This window comes from Xenopus tropicalis, chromosome 1, assembly GCF_000004195.4.
Source record: "Xenopus tropicalis strain Nigerian chromosome 1, UCB_Xtro_10.0, whole genome shotgun sequence".
Classification (NCBI taxonomy): domain Eukaryota; kingdom Metazoa; phylum Chordata; class Amphibia; order Anura; family Pipidae; genus Xenopus; species Xenopus tropicalis.
The window spans coordinates 114,542,962-114,567,528 of record NC_030677.2 but is presented as its reverse complement, the minus strand read 5'-3'; the positions used below and the strand labels follow the sequence as shown (position 1 = coordinate 114,567,528).

At 39.1% G+C, this 24,567-nt stretch overlaps 1 protein-coding gene across 8 annotated transcripts in view; it reads right to left on the bottom strand.

Moving 5' to 3' along the window:
- tle2 (transducin like enhancer of split 2) overlaps positions 1 to 24,567 on the bottom strand; it is a 39,854-nt gene that overhangs the window by 10,080 nt on the left and 5,207 nt on the right. For 3 of the 8 annotated variants that reach the window (XM_012961736.3, XM_012961741.3, XM_012961716.3), the window contains exons 2-13: positions 24,174 to 24,241; positions 18,870 to 18,997; positions 15,753 to 15,816; positions 13,228 to 13,272; positions 10,861 to 10,923; positions 10,600 to 10,704; positions 7,258 to 7,447; positions 6,779 to 6,795; positions 875 to 979; positions 643 to 687; positions 292 to 447; positions 66 to 207 (exon numbers count right to left, since the gene is read on the bottom strand). In XM_012961736.3, coding sequence (XP_012817190.1) covers positions 66 to 207; positions 292 to 447; positions 643 to 687; positions 875 to 979; positions 6,779 to 6,795; positions 7,258 to 7,447; positions 10,600 to 10,704; positions 10,861 to 10,923; positions 13,228 to 13,272; positions 15,753 to 15,816; positions 18,870 to 18,997; positions 24,174 to 24,197 — 1,084 coding nt within the window. In that variant the 5' untranslated portion in view covers positions 24,198 to 24,241. The remainder of the gene's footprint in view (positions 1 to 65; positions 208 to 291; positions 448 to 642; positions 688 to 874; positions 980 to 6,778; positions 6,796 to 7,257; positions 7,448 to 10,599; positions 10,705 to 10,860; positions 10,924 to 13,227; positions 13,273 to 15,752; positions 15,817 to 18,869; positions 18,998 to 24,173; positions 24,242 to 24,567) is intronic. The other 5 variants (XM_012961752.3, XM_012961727.3, NM_001015842.1 and 2 more) reach the window with 3 other exon arrangements.

Below are 24,567 nucleotides of genomic sequence, written 5' to 3'. Positions count from 1 at the left end.
AATGTAGAGAGTTTAGGCTTTAGTCTCGTGTAGTTGGCTACTACCTTTTCCCCCCCACTACTTACCTAATGAGTCAATGGCTGGTTTGGAGGAGATAGACCTAAACTGTGAAGCACTGGTTCCACTTGGGCCCGGTGTATTCATATCGCTCTGTGAATTAGGAGTGCTAGACTTTAAGCCAGGGGTCCCTGCCTTCTCCACTTGCTGCTAAAGAAAAAAACAATGCCACTATGTCTAGGGTGCAAATTAAGTTGTGTACTGCTCTTTTTCTTTGTTACTCCCAACACTTACAGAGGGAATGTCTTTGCTTCTGGAGGGAGACACACTACTGGAAGAGGTCATGGAGTTTGGGCTTGCAGGTGGAGGGTCTTTTCTCTGTAGACTAGGTTTGTCCACACCATTTTCCCGAGAGGAGTAAGAATGGACACTATGAGGAGAAGCAGGATCCTGGGAATAGAAATTGCAATTATGGTATTTCAAATGTTGCTATGTGCTGCTATGTGCCAATATCAAACATTCCTGGCCTTAGAGCCCTTATTGTTTAATTCTCCTCCTCCTGATTCCAATGTGACAATAGTGGTCAGGAGTCTACTTTCATTTCTACAGTATTTGGCCTGCCAACTTCTCCATAAATCAACTTACCTCATCAACCACCAAATTATCTTCGCTGCGGTCAGCATCACTACCCTAAAAGAGATCAAATCCAGGTTAAATTAGAGGGTTTCGAAAGGAGAAAGAAAATGAGCCACAAGCCCAAGCTAACAGAGGCTGAATCAACAGACGTTAAAGCAAAAAGAATGGAGTCAAACGTCAAAGTAGAATAGAAGATGGCTTGGAGAGAGGAAATAGTGCTGATGCAGGGATTAATACTCACATAGTCTGTGCCAAAATCCTTTTCTTCTGTTTTCCGCTTCTTGTTGCTGTTTAGGTAATCTGACAGAGTGCGCACCCGCTCTCCATTAGGAAGAGTTACACAGCTCTGCAATAGAAAATGAAAGCAGGTGAAACAGTGCAGGAAGGACCAGATCAAGCATCAAGTAAATAATAGCTGGAAGTAAATTGGGGTGGCCAAAAGGGCTGCAATACATACACACAAAACTGTTTTTTTCAATTCAAATGAGTATCTTTTATATTTTTAAAGGGGATGTATAGTCAAAAATCATAATCCTTGTGTGTGTTATTTAGACCAAATGAAATAAATTTGCAATATAAACCCATAAAAAATTCTCTAGCATTTCTAAATTAGAAACCTTTGTATTTTGCATCTTATGCTATTCCCCTGACATTAACTCTGATCACAGCTCCTGGAAACCTACAGGGCCAGTGGCCATCCTGGTGTGGAAAAAAAAAGCAGATGACTGCTTTGTACCAGACTTGAAAAAAAAAAAAAACAAAAGCAAGGACTGTCCTATACCAGACTTGAAAAAAGCAGAGGATTTTGTTTACAGGATTGTCATTGGTCAGTTGCTGATAAGATCAAGTCAGGCACAGATAAGGAACTGAAACATGAGCAGAGAGTAATAAACAACTCACTTCTCATTCTGCTGCAGACACTGGGGGGATACAGAGCTCCAGTTAGCTGTGTTTTAACTGCTTTGCCATCTGATTTATTTAAAACATCTGTTATAAAACTTTCCTATCTTAGGGCTATATACAAACACTTAATGAAGATGCCCACCCAAACATTTTTTTTTGACACAACACTCAGAGGAATGTGACTGTATTAATAGTAAAAAAGCACCACAAAGCTCTTTGGCAACACAACTGCCATTGAGCCATCTCCCTGCCTGGCAGTACTTTTCCCTTGAAACTATGATAAGTCTCACTTATCTGAGAATAGAAAATTGATTCTGTTACTAAAAGTTCGAGGTCCTGGCATTTTACATTCGCTGAGGCCCAAACAGTGCCTCAAAAGACACAATAAATATGAATTTCAAAGGCATCTTAAAAGAAGAAGGAAAGGCTAAATCACTAGGGGATGCCAAATGTTAGGCACCCCCATTGATTGTAAATGCTTACCTTATACCCCAGACTGGTGCTCCTGTTAAGAAAAAAAATCACCAGCCCGGGGTAGCTGAGAGCCAGTGATCCTATTCCTTCTTCACGCAGCTTGCGCATGTACAGTAGAGTGAAAAGCTTAACTTTAACAAAAAAAAGCCGTCCTTTTCACTCTACTGTGCATGCATCGGCCCCTGGGTTCCAAAAATAGATGAGAGAAGGAAGAGGATCAATCTTACACAGCTACCCAGGGCCGGTGAGGTTTTCTCCTATCATGAGCACCAACCCAGAGTATAAGCGATTACAGAAGAAGAATCTACAGATTAGCAGTCCAGACCTGTTTTACTCAATAATTTAACACCCTGCCCAGTGTGACCTACAGAAGCTCCTCCATTTCATTCCCTTAGTATAAGGCAAAGATAGGCCCTGCTAGTCCGGGGGTGACTTGGGGTCAGATTTAGCAAAATGTGGGACTAGGGCTCACCACAGAAAAATTCACCCACTTTCTATTTATTCCTATGGAATTTTTAGAAGAGTATTTATCAAATGGTGAACTATAACTTTCACCCACTCATAAATACTCTTCTCAAAATTCCATAGGAATAAATAGAAAGTAATTAAGTGTCTTTTTCTGTGGTGAGCCCTAATCTTGCACTTTGAGAAATCTGCCACTTACTGTTTCTTTTGTGTTACAAAAGTATAACTAGCACTTACTAATATTGTGATGATACTCTTATGTAAATATCAATATGTGCAATGTTGCTAAATGTTGCTAGCGCTTTAATAAAAAGTTTAGTTTATCCCTTTCTTTTCATTAGGTTAAGTATTTAAAAAATGCAGCAGAAGACAGCTCTCCAGATCTGTCAATCAGCTGGCTTCTGCTACTCTTTCTCAAGAGCCACAACCAGCAGCACGGAACAGCCAGATAATGATTTAAATAGAAATTACATTTAAAAACAACTTTAAAGAGGAACTAGAGGAGAGACAAAATAACCTAACAGAAGCAGAGAAACAATACATTATCCATACAGGCCCAGACACCCTACGTACTTTTAGGGCGGCACAAACCGCATTAGAAGAGACCAGATATAAACTAACACAGAAAAAGCTGCTTTATGCTACGCAGAGAACGTTTGATCAAGGGGAAAAAAATGGCAAAATCCTTGCATATCTCTCCAAAGCCCAAGCCCCTTCGAACACCATCACTAAGATCACATCCATGAATGGGGACATAATTACTGAGGTATCCCACATAACCAATATCTTTGCACAATACTACAAACAGCTTTACACCACTGAAGCCAACTATACCCCACTGCAGCTATCAAACTACATGGATACCATCCCCATCCCCCGATTATCCCCACTACTACTTAGGGCCCAACTCAACAGTCCCATCACACTAGTGGAGGTACAGGAGGCAATAACCTCGCTTCAACCCAATAAAACACCAGGCCCAGATGGATTCCCTGCTGACTGGTATAAGACATCTGCAGAACTTATCTCCCCCTGGCTCCACAAAACTTTGCTTGACGCAACAGAAAATAATAAACTACCTCGCGCCTTTAACACGGCCCTTATTGTGGTCATCCCCAAAGATGATAAGGACCCATTGGAGTGCGGCTCTTACAGACCTATCTCCCTCCTCAATGTAGATGCAAAAATCTTTGCAAAAATCCTCTCTAACAGACTGAAACTAGTAGTTGAGGAACTAATTGAGCCTGACCAAACAGGCTTTATGCCAAACAGATCCACCAATGTAAACATCCGTAGGCTGTTCACTAATATCCATGCCGACCACACCAACAAAGGTTCCCGTGTAGTAGTCTCACTTGACGCAGCCAAATCCTTCGACTCCGTCGAATGGCCCTATCTCCTGAAACTCCTTGAGAGGTTTGGCCTGGGTGAGCAGTTTGTTAAATGGGCGGGAATGCTATATGAAGCACCAACAGCAAAGGTTATGGTAAATAGACACCTATCCCCAGAGTTCTCTCTAGCTAGAGGTACCCGGCAAGGTTGCCCACTGTCGCCCCTCCTATTTGCCCTAGCAATAGAGCCCCTTGCCATTCTGATCCGACACTCTGCAGCCATAACAGGTCTCAAACTGGGGGCTGTGGAGGAACGCATATCTTTATATGCTGATGATATTTTACTGTATTTGGACTCCCCTGGTGCCTCACTACAGACAGTCCTAGGCATAGTCCAAAACTTTGGGCACTTCTCCGGCCTGTGAATCAATTGGGAAAAATCCAGCATATTCCCCATAGACTCAAATATTGATCCAAATATCTTCCCTCCTACTCCCTTGCAGTGGGTTGACACATTTAAATACCTGGGTATCCAAATAAGAAAAGAGCTGAGCGACTTCATCCCCAACAACTTAGACCCCATTCTTAAAGCCATGAAAGAGAAGCTGCTGGTGTGGGCCAATCTCCCCTTATCCATCTGGGGTAGAATCAATCTGTTAAAAATGATATTCCTTCCTAAATTTCTCTATATTTTCCACAACTCATCTATTTCCATCCCACCCAAATTTTTTGCCTCTCTAGATAAAGCACAGACTGCCTTTCTGTGGGCCAACAAACCTCCCAGATTTTCCAGAGCCAAACTTAGAGCACCAATCACGGAAGGCGGTCTAGGTCTCCCACATTGGCAATTTTACTTCCTAGCAGCACAGGTCTATTACGTCCAATGGTGGTTCTCCCCAGATCTCACTAACCCCAATGTCCCACTCCAGGCAACCCTAGCTAGCTCAATGGAGTCTCTGCAGTATATCCCATTTCGTAAACCATTAGATATCCAAACCAACCACCTAGTCATTGTGACACCCTACAAAGCATGGCAAAAGAAATTACAATTATACAAACTGAAACCTCCAATCCTATCCCCGGGCCTGCCATTGTGGGGAAACTATACTTACCCAACTTCCAACAAATTGCCCCATACCGGGTGTGGCCACACTGGGGCATACGTACACTGGGAGATGTGAACAATGCTGGGGCCCTGCTACCTAGGAGCCAGATCAAACACATAGATACTGGAGACCTATTACCCTGGTTCTCATACTTACAACTCCAACAGGCCTTCCGAAACCAATTCCAAAGAACCATAGTCCCCTTTGTGCTTACTAAGCTTGAAACCACCCTTCGAAACCCCTCCCCCAAAAAGCTGATCACCACAGTTTACTCTCTGGCTCCTCTCTACGCTCCAATCGCCCTTTCTCACAGCCCAAAAAGCTTGGTGCCAAGACATACCGGAGCTGCACAACGAAGACTGGGAGGAAGCGACAGACAGGGCCCTATGACTATTTGATCTCTACAAGAGACAAACTAATCCAATTCAAAATCATTCATAAACTCCATCTGACCCCCTTACGGTTATACCGAATGGGAATTCGTGATTCGTCTCAGTGCCCTAAATGTGGTGCCCCTGAAGCCGACTATTTTCACCTAATGTGGTTATGCCCACAAATACACTACTTTTGGGACCAGGTCCTTGACCACATCCAAAATGCAACATCTTTACCTAAAATACTCGATCCCAAGATTTGTTTATTTGGCATTATAGATGATATTATTCCTAAATCAGCATCGCGCATCCTCTTTAGAACATTATTGTTTTATGCCAGGAAATGTATCCTCTTACAATGGATGGCACACTCTCCCCCGACAGTCCCCACTTGGCTCAATTTACTTAAAGCCCTTCTGCCACTGATACAACTCACTTACACAGCAAGGGGATGCCCCCAAAAATATGACAAAGTATGGGGAGGATGGGTCGAGACTATGGAATAGCATCACATAATCTTGTCCCAAAGAATCCGAATCCCACTGAGAACCCCAGAGTCCACTTCACCCTCTCTGACGGAAGCCTTAACATTACCTTGAGTAGGTTGTTACTGATTATATAAGTCAATGTACTGTATATATCCTGACATGAACAGAATTCGCTTGTAGAACCAATGTCATTATGTTTAATGTTGTTTTATGTTACAAATGCATAAATAAAAACCTTTGAAAAACAACTTTAAAACCACTGGCTTTATACATGAATGCATATTGGAAAGTTGCTTTGTTTTACATATTTTCTTTTTACTATGCCAAAAACAGATTTTGAATAGACATGCCCTTTAATGACTTCTGACAAACGAATGCATATATTTCTTGCTTACACCAATATATAGTTGCCAGCATTTAATATTAAAAGCTCCAAGGGCACTTTGTCACTAAATTGGTTGTGTCATATAAAATTTTCTCTGAAAAATGGTGAAGTATAATCATTCTACAGCTGACATGCCAAATACATAAGGCTATTGTGTGCCTAAGTAGCATAATGAGAGAAGACAATGAATTTCTTTCTGGCCATACCAACGCTGAATTGCTTTAAACCAGCTGCTTAAACGTAAAAAATTTGCATATGTTTAGGGACAAAAATTCTTGACACCAACACCTCCCTTCCATAGTGCCTAATGGAAAATGGTGCATTGCATGACATATCAGACATATGAGTTCAACAAGAAACAACTAATATTTATCTGTGTTTGAAAATGCTGTCATATATGAGCAGCTTGAATAGCTTTCACTGATATGTCCCTCTTTAGCTCTTCAGCTTACTTCTAACCACAGACTGCAACAAGGTTTAAATAAAAACACAATTAAATTATTGCAGTGGTAACATACAGGAGAATAGAACACATTACTTTTATAGGAATCCCAAAAATTGAATAACAGGAGAAATTATTACACTAACCCCCCCAATTGCAGCGTAACATTGTACTCACAGGCCCTGGGTCTCTCTCTGTCTCCATAGAAACGCATGAGCAGGAAGAGAAGAAAGATCTGGTTAATTTTAGTGCAGAATATTAATTATCATCTCCCTCATTTCCATTGAGACCTCTCCCTCAGCTTATCAACATATCTACCTTTATTTCTTTTACTTCCCCCAATGCAGACTCTAAAATGTAAAGCCATCTTGTCCAGACTAACAGAAAATGTGAAGCTCATCAAACTTCCCACACCCCCAGCAACTGATTGTGAAACATCCCAAGACATCACTTTAATAGATTTAATTGCACATTGCGTTCTAAAGCATGCTGAAACTTAGTAACCCCCTCTAGCCAACTTTGGCATTGAGCACATTAAATTAGAAAGTACACATCATTTTGTTAGCAGCTATCATCACGCTAGTCTAAAAACCTGACATGTAGAGCCTGAAATATTACATTTGTACTCAGCAACAGTGCTGGCTTCAGGGAAATACCTCTGTGTTCTGCATCCGCAAGGCCCTCTTTCACAGCCAGTTGTGTCTGAAGGCCAAGAACACCAGACAGTGCCAATAGGCTTGAGGCACTGGTTGCGGCAGCAAGTCCCGGGGGCTGCAGGCTGGATGGATGTGGGGTTAAAGGGATTGGAGGTGCATGGTGAGAGAGGTGCTGGGCCTGCAGCTGGTGCTGTATATGAATGGACAGTAGCGAAAAGGAGGCAGAACATGAAAGAGAAAAAGATATTCAAAAATATCAGATTCACTTATTAACAAAAAATACAAATTCCTTTTTACATTACCTGCTCAGCTTCTAGTATTTAAAGGAAAAGTAACACTAAAAAATTTTAAGTAAAAAAGCTATTCTACCCTGCACCAATAACTACCCTATCCTGAAAACCACTTAGTATTTTAAATGCTTTAATAGAATATACCTGCTAAAACTTGGCTTCCTGTCAATTGAAGTACGGGGATAGGGCGAAGGAAGGAGCTACATCCACTATGCGACAATCGATTGATCGAGCCTAGCCTTCCTTCTGTATAGGAAGGAGTCAGGCTAGGCTCGATCAATCGATCGTTGCATAGTGGATGCAGCTCCTTCCTTTGCTTTATCTCTGTACTTCAATTGTACTTCAATTCAAGTTTTAACAGGTATTTTCTATTAAAGCATTCAAAATACTAAGTGGTTTGCAGGATAGGCCAGTTATTGGTGCAGGGTAGAACAGCTTTTTTACTTTAAAATTTAGTGTAACATTTCCTTTAAGGATTTATTGTTAGGATTGTTCTTAGTTTATTTTACCTCACCAGAGCATATAGTATGGCAGCTCCCACAAAAATAAACACAAACATGCAAACATTTAAACAAATTCAACATAAAAGCATAAGCCACTAATGCCCACACATACATTTTTATTTATAGATTATTATTTTTTTTTTTTTTTAATTGCCAACCATTCCAACCGTACAAAGATCTGATCAGTGTATTTGGCTAGGTTTCACTTCCATAAATCATTCAATGAGACCTTGTTTGATGTAATCCCTCAAGCTCGCTACAATGTGTCAAACCAGCCCAACATGCTGTTGTATGGTTGGTTCAAGTATGGGATTAGTTATCCAAAATGCTCAGGACCTGGGGGTTTTCAGATAAGTGGTATTTCCAAAATTTGGATTTCCATACATTAAAGGAACAGTAACACCACAAAATGTGTGTAAGTAATTGTAAAAAAGTGTATAAGTAATTACAATATTATGTACTGTTGCCCTGCACCGATACAACTGGTGTGTTTGACCTAGAGAGACTACTATAGTTTATATAACTAAGCTGTGTAGCCATGGGGGCAGCCATTTAAAGGAGAAAAGACACAGGTTACTTAGCAGATAACAGATCTACCCCATTATTATCTATAGAATTTGTCTGCAATCTGCTATGTAACTTTTGCCTTTCTCCTTTTTTCCAGCTTGAATGGCTGGCCCCATGGCTGCACAGTAGCTTATTAATATTAACTGTAGTAGGGTTTCTGTAGTAAACACCCAGTGCAGGGCAACAGTATACCACATTTTAATAACTTTAAAACACTCATTTTTTTATGTTACTGTTCCTTTAAGTCTACTAAAAATGATTTAAACCTTAATTAAACCAAATAGGATTGTTTTGCCTCCAATAAGGATTAATTTTATCTTAAGTAGGATAAAGTACTTGGTACTATTTTATTATTACACAGAAAAAGAAAATCATTTTTAAAGTTTTTAAGTATTTGATTAAAAGGGAGTCTGTGGGAGAATGCCTCGCTGTAATTTGGAGCTTACTGGATAACTGTTTTTTTGGATAATGGATCCTGTATCTGTGCTGTAATTGAGTACTCCGGAGTGACTATAATTTATTGCCGGGTAACCATTTACTGCTGCATTCACAAGCAAACATCCCTGGAGTCATTTGCTTCCCATAGGAAACATAACCAATTGCATTTTTCTGAGAAGTGATTAAAGGACCAGCAATACCAAAAAGTAAAACAAGTTTTTGTCATATTAAATATTTGTTTCTATTCACCCAGTTGACAATTTACACTGATTTGAATTGCAACTGCCTTGAATTCCAGACCATGTGTGTTGGGTGGTTGTTGCTCAGATATGCAGCAGTAAAGTCAACAGTGTCTTCTGCCCACAGATTAAATACTATGGATTAAAATAGCCAGAATCGCTATATCCTAGTATAGCTATACACCAACCAATCCAATGTAACAAATATAACTATATTAACAGAAAGGCAGCCACTGCTTAAAACCCCAACATCCTCACTGCTCCTTACACATGAGACTAAACAAACTACTTTAAGGGCTGATTTGGTGCAACTTTTTTAAGTCTATATGACTTATACTGAGATAAGTCTCTGGTATCAATTTGTACAAACTAATACCATAATGACACACTCTATCCTGGCTTTATGTCTTATGATAATAACACAATACGAGGCATATGGAAGGAAACAAAGCTCATAAACACACTTGCCAGAAAAATAATAGCAAGTTAGGCAGGGCTCAAAAACACATTTAAATCATACATTTAAGAAACAATTTAAAACATCTCATGATAGAGCCTCACCATGGCTACCAGAAATTCATGTTTGAAGACTAAAGTTTGAACAAGAAATTAAAGTAAATGTCCCATAACCAAAACTTCCTTACGATGGAAACAAATAATTTTTGACTAATCTAAACATTATTGTTCAACAATTATTTAACACGGGAAGTTAAAATGATTTATTTGAACCAAGGTTTGAAACTGATTGACATTTTTTTTTTTAACATCAACTTTTTTTTTCTTCTAGATTTCTAGTGTTATAGCCAGTTTGAATAAGAAAATAAACCCAGGGCAGAACTGTTAACCTTAATATAGTATATTCCCTTTACTGTACTCAAAAAAAAAAAAAAAAAGACTACAAAAACATATATAGGGAGGTATAGTCCAGTGTTCATCTGATTTTCTTATTAAACCTTAACAGGGAGCACTGATTTATGCACAGTCAATAACACATTAACTGTTTCAGTAGACTGCAGGCCACTTAGAAGGCACCAACACAAATTATAATTAAGCTTAATAAAGAGCATTAGCCCATTAGAGGGCACTAGTCCAGACCATCATTCTACATAAACATTATCAATGCATTTTCAGTGGTGTACTAGTAACATCAGCCTGCCTATAAGAAGGCTTTAACTGGGACTAAAGCTACTAGAAAACACGCAGACAATTCAATTTCAAATGCAATTTCTCCTCTGTGCTCATATATGTCTAGAAAAAATATACTAAAGGTGGTTTATATTGGTAGGGAGTGGGAAGTATACACACCACAGTCAGTTGAGGGGGAATGAAACGTACCCCGATGGCTGCATTCAGCTCTGCCATAGTCACCTGCTTAGCTCGTTCTACAGCCTGGACAACCTGTTGTTGGTGCTAGAGTGGAGGCAAATTACAGAGATGTGAGATGAAGAGAAAGGGAGAAAGACCTACAGATCAGATAAATATAAGGGCAGGGTGAATAGTGAGAATAGTTATAAAGAATAGAATGATAAGAGGTACATTAACTGCATTTGACATAATCCCACTCACCTCCTGAGAAAGGAAAGGTACCAGCTGGGCACAAATTACATTCAGCCGCTTGGCAATTTCTGTCTGAAATTAAAGTATAAAATGAAGATACAAACCAACGAATTAAAAAAAAACAAAAAACAAAACACACACACCCCCTCCTATATTACAGCAAGAAAAAGACACGGTCAATTGAAGGATGGGGGGCAGCAGTTTCATCTCTTTACAGTCCTCTGAAGGCATTTTGATCTCCCCTGCTATTAGTCAACCCCAGTACACATCTGTGACAATTCCCTGGCTTCGTTACATGGTATCATTAAGAGCAGCGAGGGAAGGAGAGAAAGCCCACAGGGGTGCAGTAGCACTAGACAAGCCAGAACATCACACACCTGCCTTTAGGGTAATTAGTAAGAACACAGTGGCAGAGTAAATAAGCAGTATCGGCAGGAGCAGCTCTCAGACACTGACATCAAGAAATAGAAGGGATTCTACAGATTCACAAGAAAGGGAGGATTCTGGAAGGTCATACATGAGCTACATACACGTTTTATATTGAGCAAGTTGTATAACTACGGGTGTGCAAATAGGAAGCAGTGCCAACACAAGCATCACTTGCTTCTCACAGATCAGCCTACTCTATGTCAAAACACCAGGGGTTTTATGGTGGTTATACTGGGCAATAACAAGAACATAAAAGGTATTAATGCTCAAAATCAATTAGCATCACTAATTCCCACTGCCGGGGCTGTTTTGTCTGCTCCTTTAATTCCCTCCCTATCCTTCTGTGTCTGCTCTCCAACAGTGTTCTCCCTTCTGCTGCCACCATGCTAATTGCAGCTCTTACAACTGATCATTTAGTCTTACGGTAAGCAACTGAAGAGGTGGTGGAAACGGGAGGCAGGAAATATAGAAGGCAAACAGAATAGAGGAAGAAGAGGGGGTCAGAAGAAAGAGGGACAGTCAATGCCTTCTTAGCACTGCTTGGGGAGGGTAACTGTTCTCATTTCCATTCCTTGTAATAGCGCCATACACCATTCTTGCTAGCTGCCAGGTTTGAATGGTTCTGGCACAGAGTGAGCTGCCTCAAGGGGCCATAATGGATTTTCCCTCTAAATAGGGCGGGCTCGTTAATGTGCAATTTACTGCTACTTTAACTCTCACAGTATGAAGAATGAGCAAGCTGTTACCGGAGGGACAGAGACATTTTGAAAGAAAACACAAGGCCAAACACAGGTGGGGTCTGCAAGCAGAGAAATGTGGATGTATGAAAAAACAGAAGGGCAGTGCAACAAAATCACTGTTTATATGTTCAGCGGGACTGGGGGGTAAAAACACAGAGAGAGACAGTTAGTAATAGATAAAGGACATTTTTGGAAGGGGAAAAAGAAATGGATAACAAGAACAAAATGGGACAAAGACCACAAGAAAAATAGAAAAAATGAAAAAAATCTTAGGAGATGGGTAAAAAGCATGATGTGTTTTTATAAATTGCTTTTGTAGCAGAAGACAGGAAAGGGAAAATTAATGAAAGCAGATACACGTTAAAATTGGAGAGAGTAAGCATAGGTGATAAAGATGAGCCATTATTCCATTTTGTTTTATATCACTGCATGGTCCAGGGTTCAACTTCTTTTGATGAAGTCTGTGTCTAGTAAATCACAAATACCCAGTTTCTCAAGCACCAAAACCTGTCAGATAGGTGGAGCAGGGACCAATTGTGCCTAAACCAGTGATCCCCAACATGTTGCTCACAAACCCCTCTGATGTTGCTTCCAGTGGCCTAAAAGCAGGTTCTTATTTTTGAATTTGGAGGCAAGTTTTGGTTGCATAAAAACCAGATGTACTGCCAAACAGAACCTCCTGCCATTCCATATAAGGACAACCAAATAGCTAATGACAGCCCTTATTTTGCAACCGAGGAACATTGTGTATGCTTGTGTTGCTCCCCAATTCTTATTACATTTGAATGTGGCTCACAGGATGAAAAGGTTGGGGACCCCTGGCCTAAACTATCAATCACTGCAAGAGCACAGACTTTTAAAGCTGACCCTTTATAGGTTTTGTAGCATATAATATTTTTAGTGCCTGCTGAATCATTTGCCTACCCTGAGCCGCATTTACAAAAGGACTTTCAGCATAGTTCTATGAAGTCACGGCTGCACAGTACATTCCAGCCTGGCTGGCAAAACAGATTTACAGCCTCTATGCATGATAAATTGTACAAAAAAAAAAAGTGCACGCCACCCCTAAGTGCATAGCATAGTGTATAATTAAAATTGCTATAGAAGAGCAAAGGTAATAAGGGTGAAAAAGAGTAGAATGACAAGTCATAAAGAGAAGATGAAAGGAAAGAGAAATTGATGAGTTTAGTGAGCGGGCAATACTTACTTGTTTGTGCATTTCTATATTCAGCCCATAAGACATTTCATAGTACTGTTATTAAAAACAAGAACACCATTAGTAATTATAAATTCAATAGTTAAAATGTCACACAATTCTGATACCAAAATAAGTTTGTTAGTGGTGTTATTTGTGTGGATTCACAGGTAACCTTCAGGATTCAACAGCTTTAGGACTAAAATAAGCAGACTATTTGGTAAATTCTGCATCAGTTTCAACCACCCATTCATTTCTTCTTGCTACTTTCCCCTTGTCCAAAATATGTCAGAGATGCAAAGAATAAACGGACATTTAATTGCATAGTTTGTGTAATATATATCTAAACTTTTAGATCTAAATTCTTGGCTTGTTGTTATACCTCAGTGGATAGATTTTCAACATTACAGCTGGAATAGCAGCCACAAAACTCATATGCATATGTACAGAAAAAAACAAAATGTAAATCACCATAAAATTACCTTCCCAATTAGCCAAACATAACCTTGTCATTATCACAAATAAACCAAGCTTGTCCCATTTACTCTAGCCTAAACACTCAAGTTTACTTTTAAATTATCTAACAAATCCCTTCCAAACCATTTTACTTCTAAGTCCCCTCACACCTAATTTTTCATCATACACTAGGCTTCATTCTGCTTCTCAAATGACAAGTTCCCTGATCATGACTTTTTATAGAGCAGCTTACTTAGACACTATTGGCAGGTTAATCTCCCAAAAACACAGTGGGGCTACAACAGTGGCAGCCACTGCATCAACAATAGTACTACCAAAATGATCCCTCTTGTTCCTTTGAAATTACCGCCAGTGTTTACCATAATACTCCAAATACTCCCTAAATTATTTAATTTTTTTCTGTTTTCATTCCCAGTTTAGATCCTTATAATCCTGAAGCATACCTAATATGCTCATTGGTGCCAGATATTCTCTGCATGCCATTATGGTGAAAGATAAGGCTTCTTAGTCACTAAGGGGCACATCCATGAAAATGAGAGTTCGAATGCCGAATAGGATAAAGTCGAATTGGATACGATAATTTCTTAAGATCGCAAATATCACGAAAATGCTAACGAACAAATCATATTAGTCAGAATAATATCATATTGGCGATTCGAAAGTCACAAAATTTTCGTACCGAACGATTGTAGACAACGGGAAAACCTTTCCGATTTTTTCGTGCGGGCGGCGAAAAATTCGCGCAAGCGACAGAAAATTCTGCGAAAATACGCTCTGAGCGTTCGAATGAACACTCCGAGCATTTGTGTCTTATTAAATCTGCCCTTAAGTCTATATCACCAATAATTCAAAATAGAATACCTCGAACTTATTAATATTACAATAACCAAAATGAGCTTCCTGTCTAGTACACTAACGAAGGATGGGTATGTTAAAAAAATTAGCTAAAGGCCTTAGATAAGTTTAATACATTTAAAAGGAGAAGGAAAGTCATTTTGGCATTTTACTGCCAACAGATTCACATTAGTGCCACCTAAAACAATATATTTATTCTGCAGAAAACATTGCCATACCTGAGTAAAGAGCTCTAGAAGCTTTCTCTGTTTGCTTAAGACAGCAGCTGCCATTTTAAATAGCTTACTGTTTGCAGTCTAGCCCTTATAGCTCAGATCACACATTCCTAAGGAAGGGTGAATAGGAGAAGGGGAGAGAGGAGAGAGCTGCCCAGACTCTGGCCAGGGGAATTAAGGATTTTTCTGAGAGAGGATGTCAGACAACCAAACATGTTCCCAAAAAGGAGACAAGAAATCTTGTGTTTCTTTTGATTGAGGACTCAGCGCAGTGTTTCTGTGAGTGGTTATGGCTGTATTTACATAGACCTTTCTGATAAAACTTACTTAGTTTTTACCTTTCCTTCTCCTTTAAATAAGTGTAATACAGCCTACCCATGTTGACAGGACATTTAATACATTTGTCATTAAATATGTTTTGGCTGCCAGTGTGGTCAAGCAATGGCGGTCTTAAAGGGGTTGTTCACCTTTAATGTCCAAATCATTTTAAACCACCAACAATGCTCTCAGCGTGTTAGAAAATGAATTTACCATAAAAAGGTAAAAGGCCACTGTAAAAGCTACTTTTTATGTCTGTTAGATCAGTCCTTCTTCAGTCTCTCTGATCAGTTTTCTGAAGGGATGGGGGTGTTTATAACCTGGCACATTGAGAACTTCCTATATGTTTACATCACGTCCAGGCTTTGCCATTACTTTTTTCCCATAGGACCAATTAATTGGTTGCTTGAGCTCTCTAACCAGTTGCATAAATTGAAAGACCACTGGTTAATTTCCCCCTTGCAATGGCGTAGGCAAACAGACTTAGCATATCACAAATCTAACATACTGTTATGTTAGATTTGCAGAACTCTGTCGCAGGCACATGTCAGACTGACAGGAGACACAGCCAATAGGAGTTAAGTCTAGAAATGCATCAAGACTCTGCTACCAGTATAAATCACATAGAGAACAAAAGGTTCCAATGGGGAAGCATTTTGGTCTTCAACTTACCATGACATAATGACGCTGGATCTCTGTTTTTTCTGTTGCCAGCTTTTCACACTCCAGCTTTAAACTTAAGACAAGAAGAAGAATGAATGGTATATTTTTGTTTCATTACCAGAGCATAGATTTTGCAAATAGTCGATGTACAATAATGTATTGGAAAAATAACTTCATTTTAACAGGCAAAGGATTCTCTACACTTGCCTGCTAAAACCTGACCTGCCTCAGGGTTTTCCCTAAAAAACGAATGAAGTAGTGCCTGCCTATATAACGTTACGGGTTATCCTGCAAACACTTTGGGAACCGATCTGTTGATTTGCAGGCATCTCATTTTTGCTAGTCTACGTTAGACCCAGTGAAGTGAGACACTCAGACAGTGAGTGGGTCTTCAACACAAATACACATATAACCACTTGGCTCCAGCCTTAAAGTAAGCCATAAATACAAACAACATATAATATTTCATTTATGGTTGTTGCAGGCAGGATTCCTGCAGTTATTTACTGTGGTGCTTGAAATGGTGTGAACCTTTTTTAATTTAATTTTTTTGCATAAATATTACTGAATACATGATATGATTTTTCATACAAATCCTAGAAATAGATTTCAAGAACCCAATTTAACAATTTAGTCAAAGACTTAACACAGGACTACAAATGTGTGTGCTGCAAAATGTGTCCCTACAGAACAGCTTCAACTGTGATTTGGTGGGCTTCCTCGGATGAAATGCCCTCTTCAGGTCTTTTCAGCACATTTCTATAGGATTATGGTCAAGACTTTGCATAACATTAACTTTTTTCTGATTTAAGCATTGTTTGGTTGATCAACTTGTGCGTTTAGGGTTGCTGTCTTGCTGCATGACCCACTTTCATGAGCTTCAGTTCACGAACAGACACCCTGACATTTTTGTTCATGTCCACAGGCAGCAAAGCAGATGAAGATACTGCCACAAATATAAAAACAAGAAGTCCTCTGTACTCACCCATAATCACCAAAAATGCCCGTCCATTAGTACACAATCTGCCTGAAAGTTGACTGGTACAGTCCAAACGCTTTATATACTGTTTTGTAACCTTTTCCAGTCTGGTGAGCATCAGTAACTTGTTTTTAGAGGCTCTCAGATCCTTTGTTCAAAACATAACACACTTCCACAAACTAGTATTTGTGGATTATCATTCTATTGATTAAACACAGGACTCTCAATTCCCCCTTTAAATAAACAGATAATCCTAAAGGTTCACATAATGTACTTCTACAACACACAAATATATAACTTGGAATCATTTCCTTTAATAAATTAGTGAACAAGTGTTATGTTTGTTGTTTATCTGTGTTCTCATTATTTAGCTTTAGCACTAGTGTAAAAAAAAATCACATGTACCTTAATATTCATAGAGAAATACTGAAAATACAAAAAGGTTTCACAACCTTTCAAGCACAACTCTAAGTTTAATTATCTCATATAACGGAAAGATATCATCAATTTTTGTACGCTGACAATACACGGTTTGGCAGAAGTATTATGTTAACACCAATGGACCAGCACCTCTATTGTTCCAAATGCTGAAGATACTACTGACGTATACTCGCTTTGTCAGCAGCAACGTCTTTAAAGAAATGCTTATATGTAGAGAAGACATGTTCATGGGCCCTATAATGGAAGGTAAGCCCAGAGGAAAAATATGGAATATTGCTAACTTTCCCTACATTTTTAGTGATGTTCATCATGTACCAAATTAATCTCATTAATCTTTCTATACACTGTAGAACAAAACTGGATTTTCATTTTTATTTTTGGCATATTTTCTTGAAAGACACTTTAAGAATAATTTAGCCATAATACTATTTTTGTATTATACTATACTATGTAGTTACCTTTTTCAGATATGCAGGTAGGATTATCCAAGTCTTTATAAAATTGCATATGTTGGTGGTACTACATATACTCTTTCTAGCACACTTAATGGAGGAGCATTAAATTGCTCTCATCATCTCCTGCTGTGTGTTGCCACAATAGTGTATTTATAGGATAATGGACCAGGAAATAAAGAATGCAAAGAAAACTTTCTCCACAGTGGCTGAAATAGAATTACAGGGTCTAATTCTACCAAGATAAAGCAACACATACAAACAAGAATTCTTTTCATAAAAATACAGCTTATACCTTAGCAGTACCACAGTGCAAAACAACTATTATTCTAATAAACTTCATTATAAACTAGCAAACAGGTTCTTATTTCAACCTCTTATTTTACCATTTGTTTACAGTCCTGTTTTTAACACTTTTAGCTGCCACCATTTATCATTTATGAAAATTGGAGACAGTAGGGGACATTTACCACTGCAACATCAGTTCTGGTTGAGCAAAAATGGACAGACAGCTGCTGCACAAACTGGTGCCATTAACAAATGTACAACTATAGCCTCTCCTCACTTCTGCATATCGGTGTTTGGCACCCCCAGCACTTGACCTGCCTCCTTCTGAAAACAGTGCATATGCGTCTACTGATGCTGGGAAACCCTGGCGCGCACTACCTCAAAGGACTTGATGAAAATTGCAGGTGATTTGTGTCAAAACATTGACATATAAAAAACAATTGCATCACACACATCTCCCATTTGCGGCCACAGTTACACAAAAGCTTGTTGGGTATTTGCTCACAGCTATTTTTTCCAGCAAATCAAACCCCCCAATAAGCCATTATATAAAACATATACTCCATTCCTTTGGAGACATTCCAGAAAAAGTGAGTTTTGTGAATTGTACCACTGCAACAATGCACCATAAAACACTAAGATAGAGGAGAAATAAGGGAGATAATCCTCTTCCCCAACAGTGCTTGAAAACTAACTTTTTGCCCAAGGTCTTCTCTTGAGGAAAAAAAAAAACACACTGGTCCACAGTACTTGACCAGGAAGTGTGAAGAATAGGTGTGGATTCTTATGCAATACTATAGGCTGGATAACTTTTTAGCAGTACACTGGATCAAAATTGGTGGCTAGCTGAGAACAAGTGTCATCCAGCAGAAGGTCCTTGGCAAACTGTATTTGCTACACTGCATGTGAAAACCCATAATGTCAGATGCAACAAAACAAAATGCCATTCTTTGATCATCCCCTCACCTGTGGTACTGACTCTGCAGAAACTGAAATTCCTCCTTGATACGGTCCAAAGTCTCAGGGTAGGTAAGTTTGAGGCTCTGAGGGGGGCCAGATGCTGCTCCTGCTGCCACTGAGGCTTGTAGGTGAGTCTAAGATAGGAGAAAGGAAATTGTGAGTGCCCACCAAAGGTTTAGCAGTCAATATGTATCCAAATGCAGAATGATATCAGCGATTTTATATATATATATATACACAGGGGCTTGATACAAAAGAAAAAGTGTTTTTATTGAAAAAATTCCAACGTTTCGAGCACAACCAGTACTCTTCCTCAGGGACCAACCAACAGACCATATCCCAACACCCACAGTAAATACCCCCACCGCATAAAATGGCGCAAAAAAAAAAAAAAAATGGCCATAGTTACCATGGCAACCAGTGTAAACAAGCCCCACACCCATCAGAGCAAGGTAAATTCAAATGTCAACATATACAGGCAAATAGAGAGTGCAGTGCTGGAAAACAAGGTTAAGTTTAAAATCATGTAGCTAGTAGGCAAATGGATACATGTTGTAAAAGATATATGTTGCAAAAAAATTGTTGCAAAAAAAATTGTTGCAAAAAATGTTGCAAAAAACTACACAGAGAATGTTCCCAGTCAGAGACGTCAAGCTTTTCACTGTGCTAAGTGATGAATGCCTTAGTTGCTAGGAGCAAAAGATTATAGAGGATAATTATTTATTAGAGATAACAGGCATCAGGTATTAAACCCAGGACCCATGTCCGGGCGCACCAGAGAAGCTAGAAGTATAAAGGAACGCACTAAGAGTAGAGCCACCACCTGTCAACTGTACCCAGCGATCGCTGAACCTCAGTGTGTAAATGTGATCATCATGTGGAGCAGATCATATCGCCCACGGAGGCAATGCCCAGTCAAATATTGCGGACGCTGGTCGGGCGTATTCAATTAGCGTGCCGAATTGTAGGGAACGTGGGGCGCACTGTTGCCTAGTTATCATGTATACAAGGCACCCCATCTGGCACCAGGGGCGCAAGTAAGACGTGCCCAATAGGCAACCAACAAAAATATCTAGGTTCGGCTGGCAGACAGTGAGGAGTGCAAGGGTCCAGCTTCAGTCCCTGGCGATCTGCAGGAGATGAAGTGCAGCAAGTGACGCCAAAGAGCTACACGGAGTGGTGGAGAGCGCGTCCGGGCGCAACTACAACTCTCACATGTCCAATTCTAGTTAATGCAACCCGCCTTTAAAAAGGACCTGGACTTATAGGGCTAATTGGAAAGGCCTGTACTAGCTACATGATTTTAAACTTAACCTTGTTTTCCAGCACTGCACTCCCATTCTATTTGCCTGTATATGTTGACATTTGAATTTACCTTGCTCTGGTGGGTGTGGGGCTTGTTTACACTGGTTGCCATGGTAACTATGGCCGGTTTGTGGCGCCATTTTATGGGGTGGGGGCATTATATATATATATATATATATATATATATATATATATATATATATATATATATATATATATATATATAAAGACTCAAAGATCAGGCACTCACGTATCAAAAGGCAACAAATGCCTGGGTGGAGAATGTCAAAAAGCATAGATATTGTAAACAAATATCCCGCACTCACAGGGCTTATGAAAGCAAAAAATATTTATTGGCAAGTGACTAACATTTCAGCTGACACAGCAGCCTTTTCTTTCTTATATATACATACATATAATTACATACTACTAGATGTGTTGCCCCATTCAACTTCTCATTCAGGTGCAAACAAATGCCCTCCACATTAAATGCTGAACTAGAACCTTGTTTACAATACAGTACAGTATCCATTACAACTATTCCCTCATCATCACCATCCTTGCTCATGTTTTGGCAATACCAATTCTTTTTTTCCCATTCTATTCCCTAGCTATTTGTCCTTACTGTTTGTTGGGGTTGAACTAATGGTTTGTGCATGCTTTTAAACAAAAGTCACATAAAATCATCAAGTGTGGAACATGTCAAAACCTGGAAGTCTAGCGTATGCAATAGTACTGGCCAAATTAAATCATGCATTCTGGTCTCAAATAGAACTACAACAACCTAATGTTTGCAAGTGCAATTGTTCCAATCTGAGTACTCTCAATTTAACACAGATATCCGGTTTGGCATCAGGCTGACCAACTCCCATAGAGTAAATGAGCCCAATAACACAAGGGTCTTTAAAACAGTCCCCCCCTTAAAGTACACTGTTTTGTTGCAGTCTGACTCTTGTGCATTTGTAGGATTATGGAGGAGCAAGACAAACTTGATGGGTGTCTTCCTTCAAATTATATGGATGTATAAACAAGTTGTATGTGCTTTTCATCTGAAATTCAGAAAGAATGCTCACAGGACACACTTAGGTAGTGTAGGAGAGCTAAATAAATCATGCCAGAAGACCTTGATTTGAACCCAAGTTCAGAACTACCTCTTTATTTACCAAAACTAAAAAACTGCTCCCTAGCAGTCTCAAGTTGTCATACGTAGTTTCACAGATAAACTGATCTCTGTGACCTCTTGCAACTGAAAACAGAGCTTTTGGTTATATTCATGTGTGGTAAATATGGAAAGAAATTGTTACTGATTATAATTAGATAAAATAAGCATACCTTTTATAATATGAGTGGGCGCTCATGCCTCTCTTGCAGCAAAGCGAGAAAAACATAGCAATACAGCACTGCATGGTTCTGGCAGGAATTACACGTTTATTGAGTAAAGCAAATATGTACATATAAAGGATCAGTTAGCCTGAGGGCCTAACACGTGACTCCATACACTATATACACAAAACGTATTAGCCCTCAGGCTAGCCGAACATTAATCGCACATATTTACATTAGACTGTAAGGCAGTAACTGTAAACCATAGTTACTGAGTGAATCCTACGAACAGTGGATGAAACACTACAGCACTGGCCTCTTGCTGACTGTATGCACGTCTCAACCCCTATCATTGTTAGTGTAGATTTACGTTAAAGGGAAACGTTATTGCTAGGAAACAAGTGGTTTCCACAAAATCTAGTTCCTCCTCCTTTCCAGTCAAACACGCTTCTCATATACTACATAAAGGACTTCCTCATACTGCCAGGACACCAACTGTTAGTGCAAGTAGGATGTGGCCAGGATCCCAGACAATCAGGAAATGCAACATTAAGAACAACAGACCTGATCAATAGCAAGGGGATAATGTGCCCACTATAACACTTCTCTGTCACACTGATTGATATGCATAGTGTTGTACCTTCCACACAAACGTAATCTGGTTTCAAAACTGATGTTTAAGGAAAAAAAAAACAAAACACAAATGTCACTTGAACGTTAGCTTTATTTCCCCCTATAAATTTGTGTTCTGCTTGCATTTGAAAGATGTTCTGTTTACCATATAGCCAAGAGCACATACTGCACATTGTGGCATTCAGTAAAAGTAGTCAGTAAAGGTCAACTTCAAATCTTTCATTATAGGTCTTGTCATTCCCCACTTCTTTCCAACCACTGCCATGTTATACTTTATCTTAAGAGCATTGTTTCATTTTTTCAGATTCAGATAAGATCCCTTTATTGTTTCATTTGCTATCTAATGGCACTATGTCCATTTTGCAGAAAATATTTTTTTTTTTAAGTTTCACCTAGGGTAAGAGAATCTACTATACTCAGAAAAACCTCACAACCACTCAAAAAAAGCAGGGAATTTTTTATTGCATCCTCTGATGGTACATATGTCAGTACTACACCAGCTGCTCAGTGCCATTCCTGGGATGCCACAGTGGCAATGCAGTCATCCTTCACTCCCCAAGCACTGTGGGGAACCATAACCTTGCATGCCGAGAATGCCCTATGTGGCTAGAAGAGAGAGTGGAACACAACCACACAAAATGTTTTTGGTCACCCAGCCCAACCACATGCACCATACAAAGTTGAATTATGATGAGGAGTTAAATTCTAAGTTACTGCCTTAGAAATGATTTATTTTAAAAACTACCAGTAAAGGGAGATTATAATGACCAGTTAGGGATTAGAAAAAACTATTTTATATAGCTATAAATGCTGAATGAAAGAATAGGGCATTCATATCTGAGGTATAGGCTGTTCAGAAGTTATTGCTTATAGAAAGTGAGGCAAAATTATTTCCGATTTCCAAAAAAATATATGTGTACACAGTCACTTGACAGCACTGATTCAATTCACATTGGTGTGCCTACATTTTTTTTCAGTGATTTCAGTACGACAGCTTCCACTCATAAGCACAAATGCACAGATTTGATTATGTACAGTATATTTTATATATATATTTACAACAAGGACTCTAAATGGCAATAGTCACCGTATCCAACATTTCCATGATAGCTATATGAAGATAAAAGTTATAGATGGCCTGATGCCCTATGTAAAAAACACCCAACAGCACAGAGACGAATGGCATATGTCTGCCTTCTGAACTCTGTTATTTAAGCTTACTAAATACTGTGAAACTGGCATTTCCCTTAAAATAAAACCTTATGGGTTATATTACAAAGGAAGTGTGGCCTCAAGCATTTTATATGGTCAATAAACTGCATACCTTCTAATACCATTCAAGGGCATTTAGCAATTAAATAATTAGACATACCCAGAGCCCATAATGCTTTAATTTGGCACACAAACGGCTGAGGTCTGATCATCAGCTACTATATCTAATCCTACTGCTCCAGGCACAAGCTCTCAAACAGTCCATAAATGTTCAAATGTTCACCCTAGTAGCTATTTCCTTGGGCTTTAAACAGTGAACCATAGTTCACCTGTGGGATTATAGTCCAGCTGCATTCCATACATTTTAAAAAACAAAAGTAGCCAGTCCCTCCATAAAATATGGGTCACAGTTGGTCCAAGAGTGCATCCATTAGGTCAACACTTACTCAGGACTCTGAGGTCAGAGTTTAACCCCACAGCAGCTGCACTATGGTGCTCATTAAAATGCCAAACCTGCCCTCACTGGGTTATCTGTTTACAGAAAAGCACACTTCTTTTAACAGCATTCTCTTATAAACAAACCATGGAGAAAATATATTTTTCATACAAAGGATGTATATAAAACTCCCAGAGTGTGTGTGTGTGTGTGTGTGTGTGTAGACACACATGCATATACAGAGATAACTGGACATACTGCTATACACTAACAGCATGATATAATTTCTCAGACAGAACCTCTGGAAACAATTACTTCCCATTCAAATTGTGAGTCCAAAATATTTCATAGTTATAACATGCAGTATATTAACTTATCATCACGTCACACAACACACTTACCGGAGGTCTGTTTTGAGGGAACATCTTTGAAGGAGGTAGTGGGACTGTCTCGGTTTGTGCAATCGGTCCTACAAAAGAGAGGAGATTTATGTTTGTACTAACAGTCATTTATTTATTTAACCCACAACTTCACAAATATCCCTGATACAAAAATAGAGGTAGAAAATACAAGCAAAAAATAGAATAAAGGTGTCTAACAACATACAAATAAAGGATGGGGGTGGCTCAACAGCTTTTAAGTATAGTGTGTCTTTTTTTGCCGCTATACAAAGCAAAACATAACATTCTTTTGGGTTACTAGTATTACAGACCCTGGTAACCAGAAGGGTTCTTGTTATTTTCAAATACCCACCTTTTTATTTAAAACATCTTTCCTTTTTTCTGACTAAGCAAA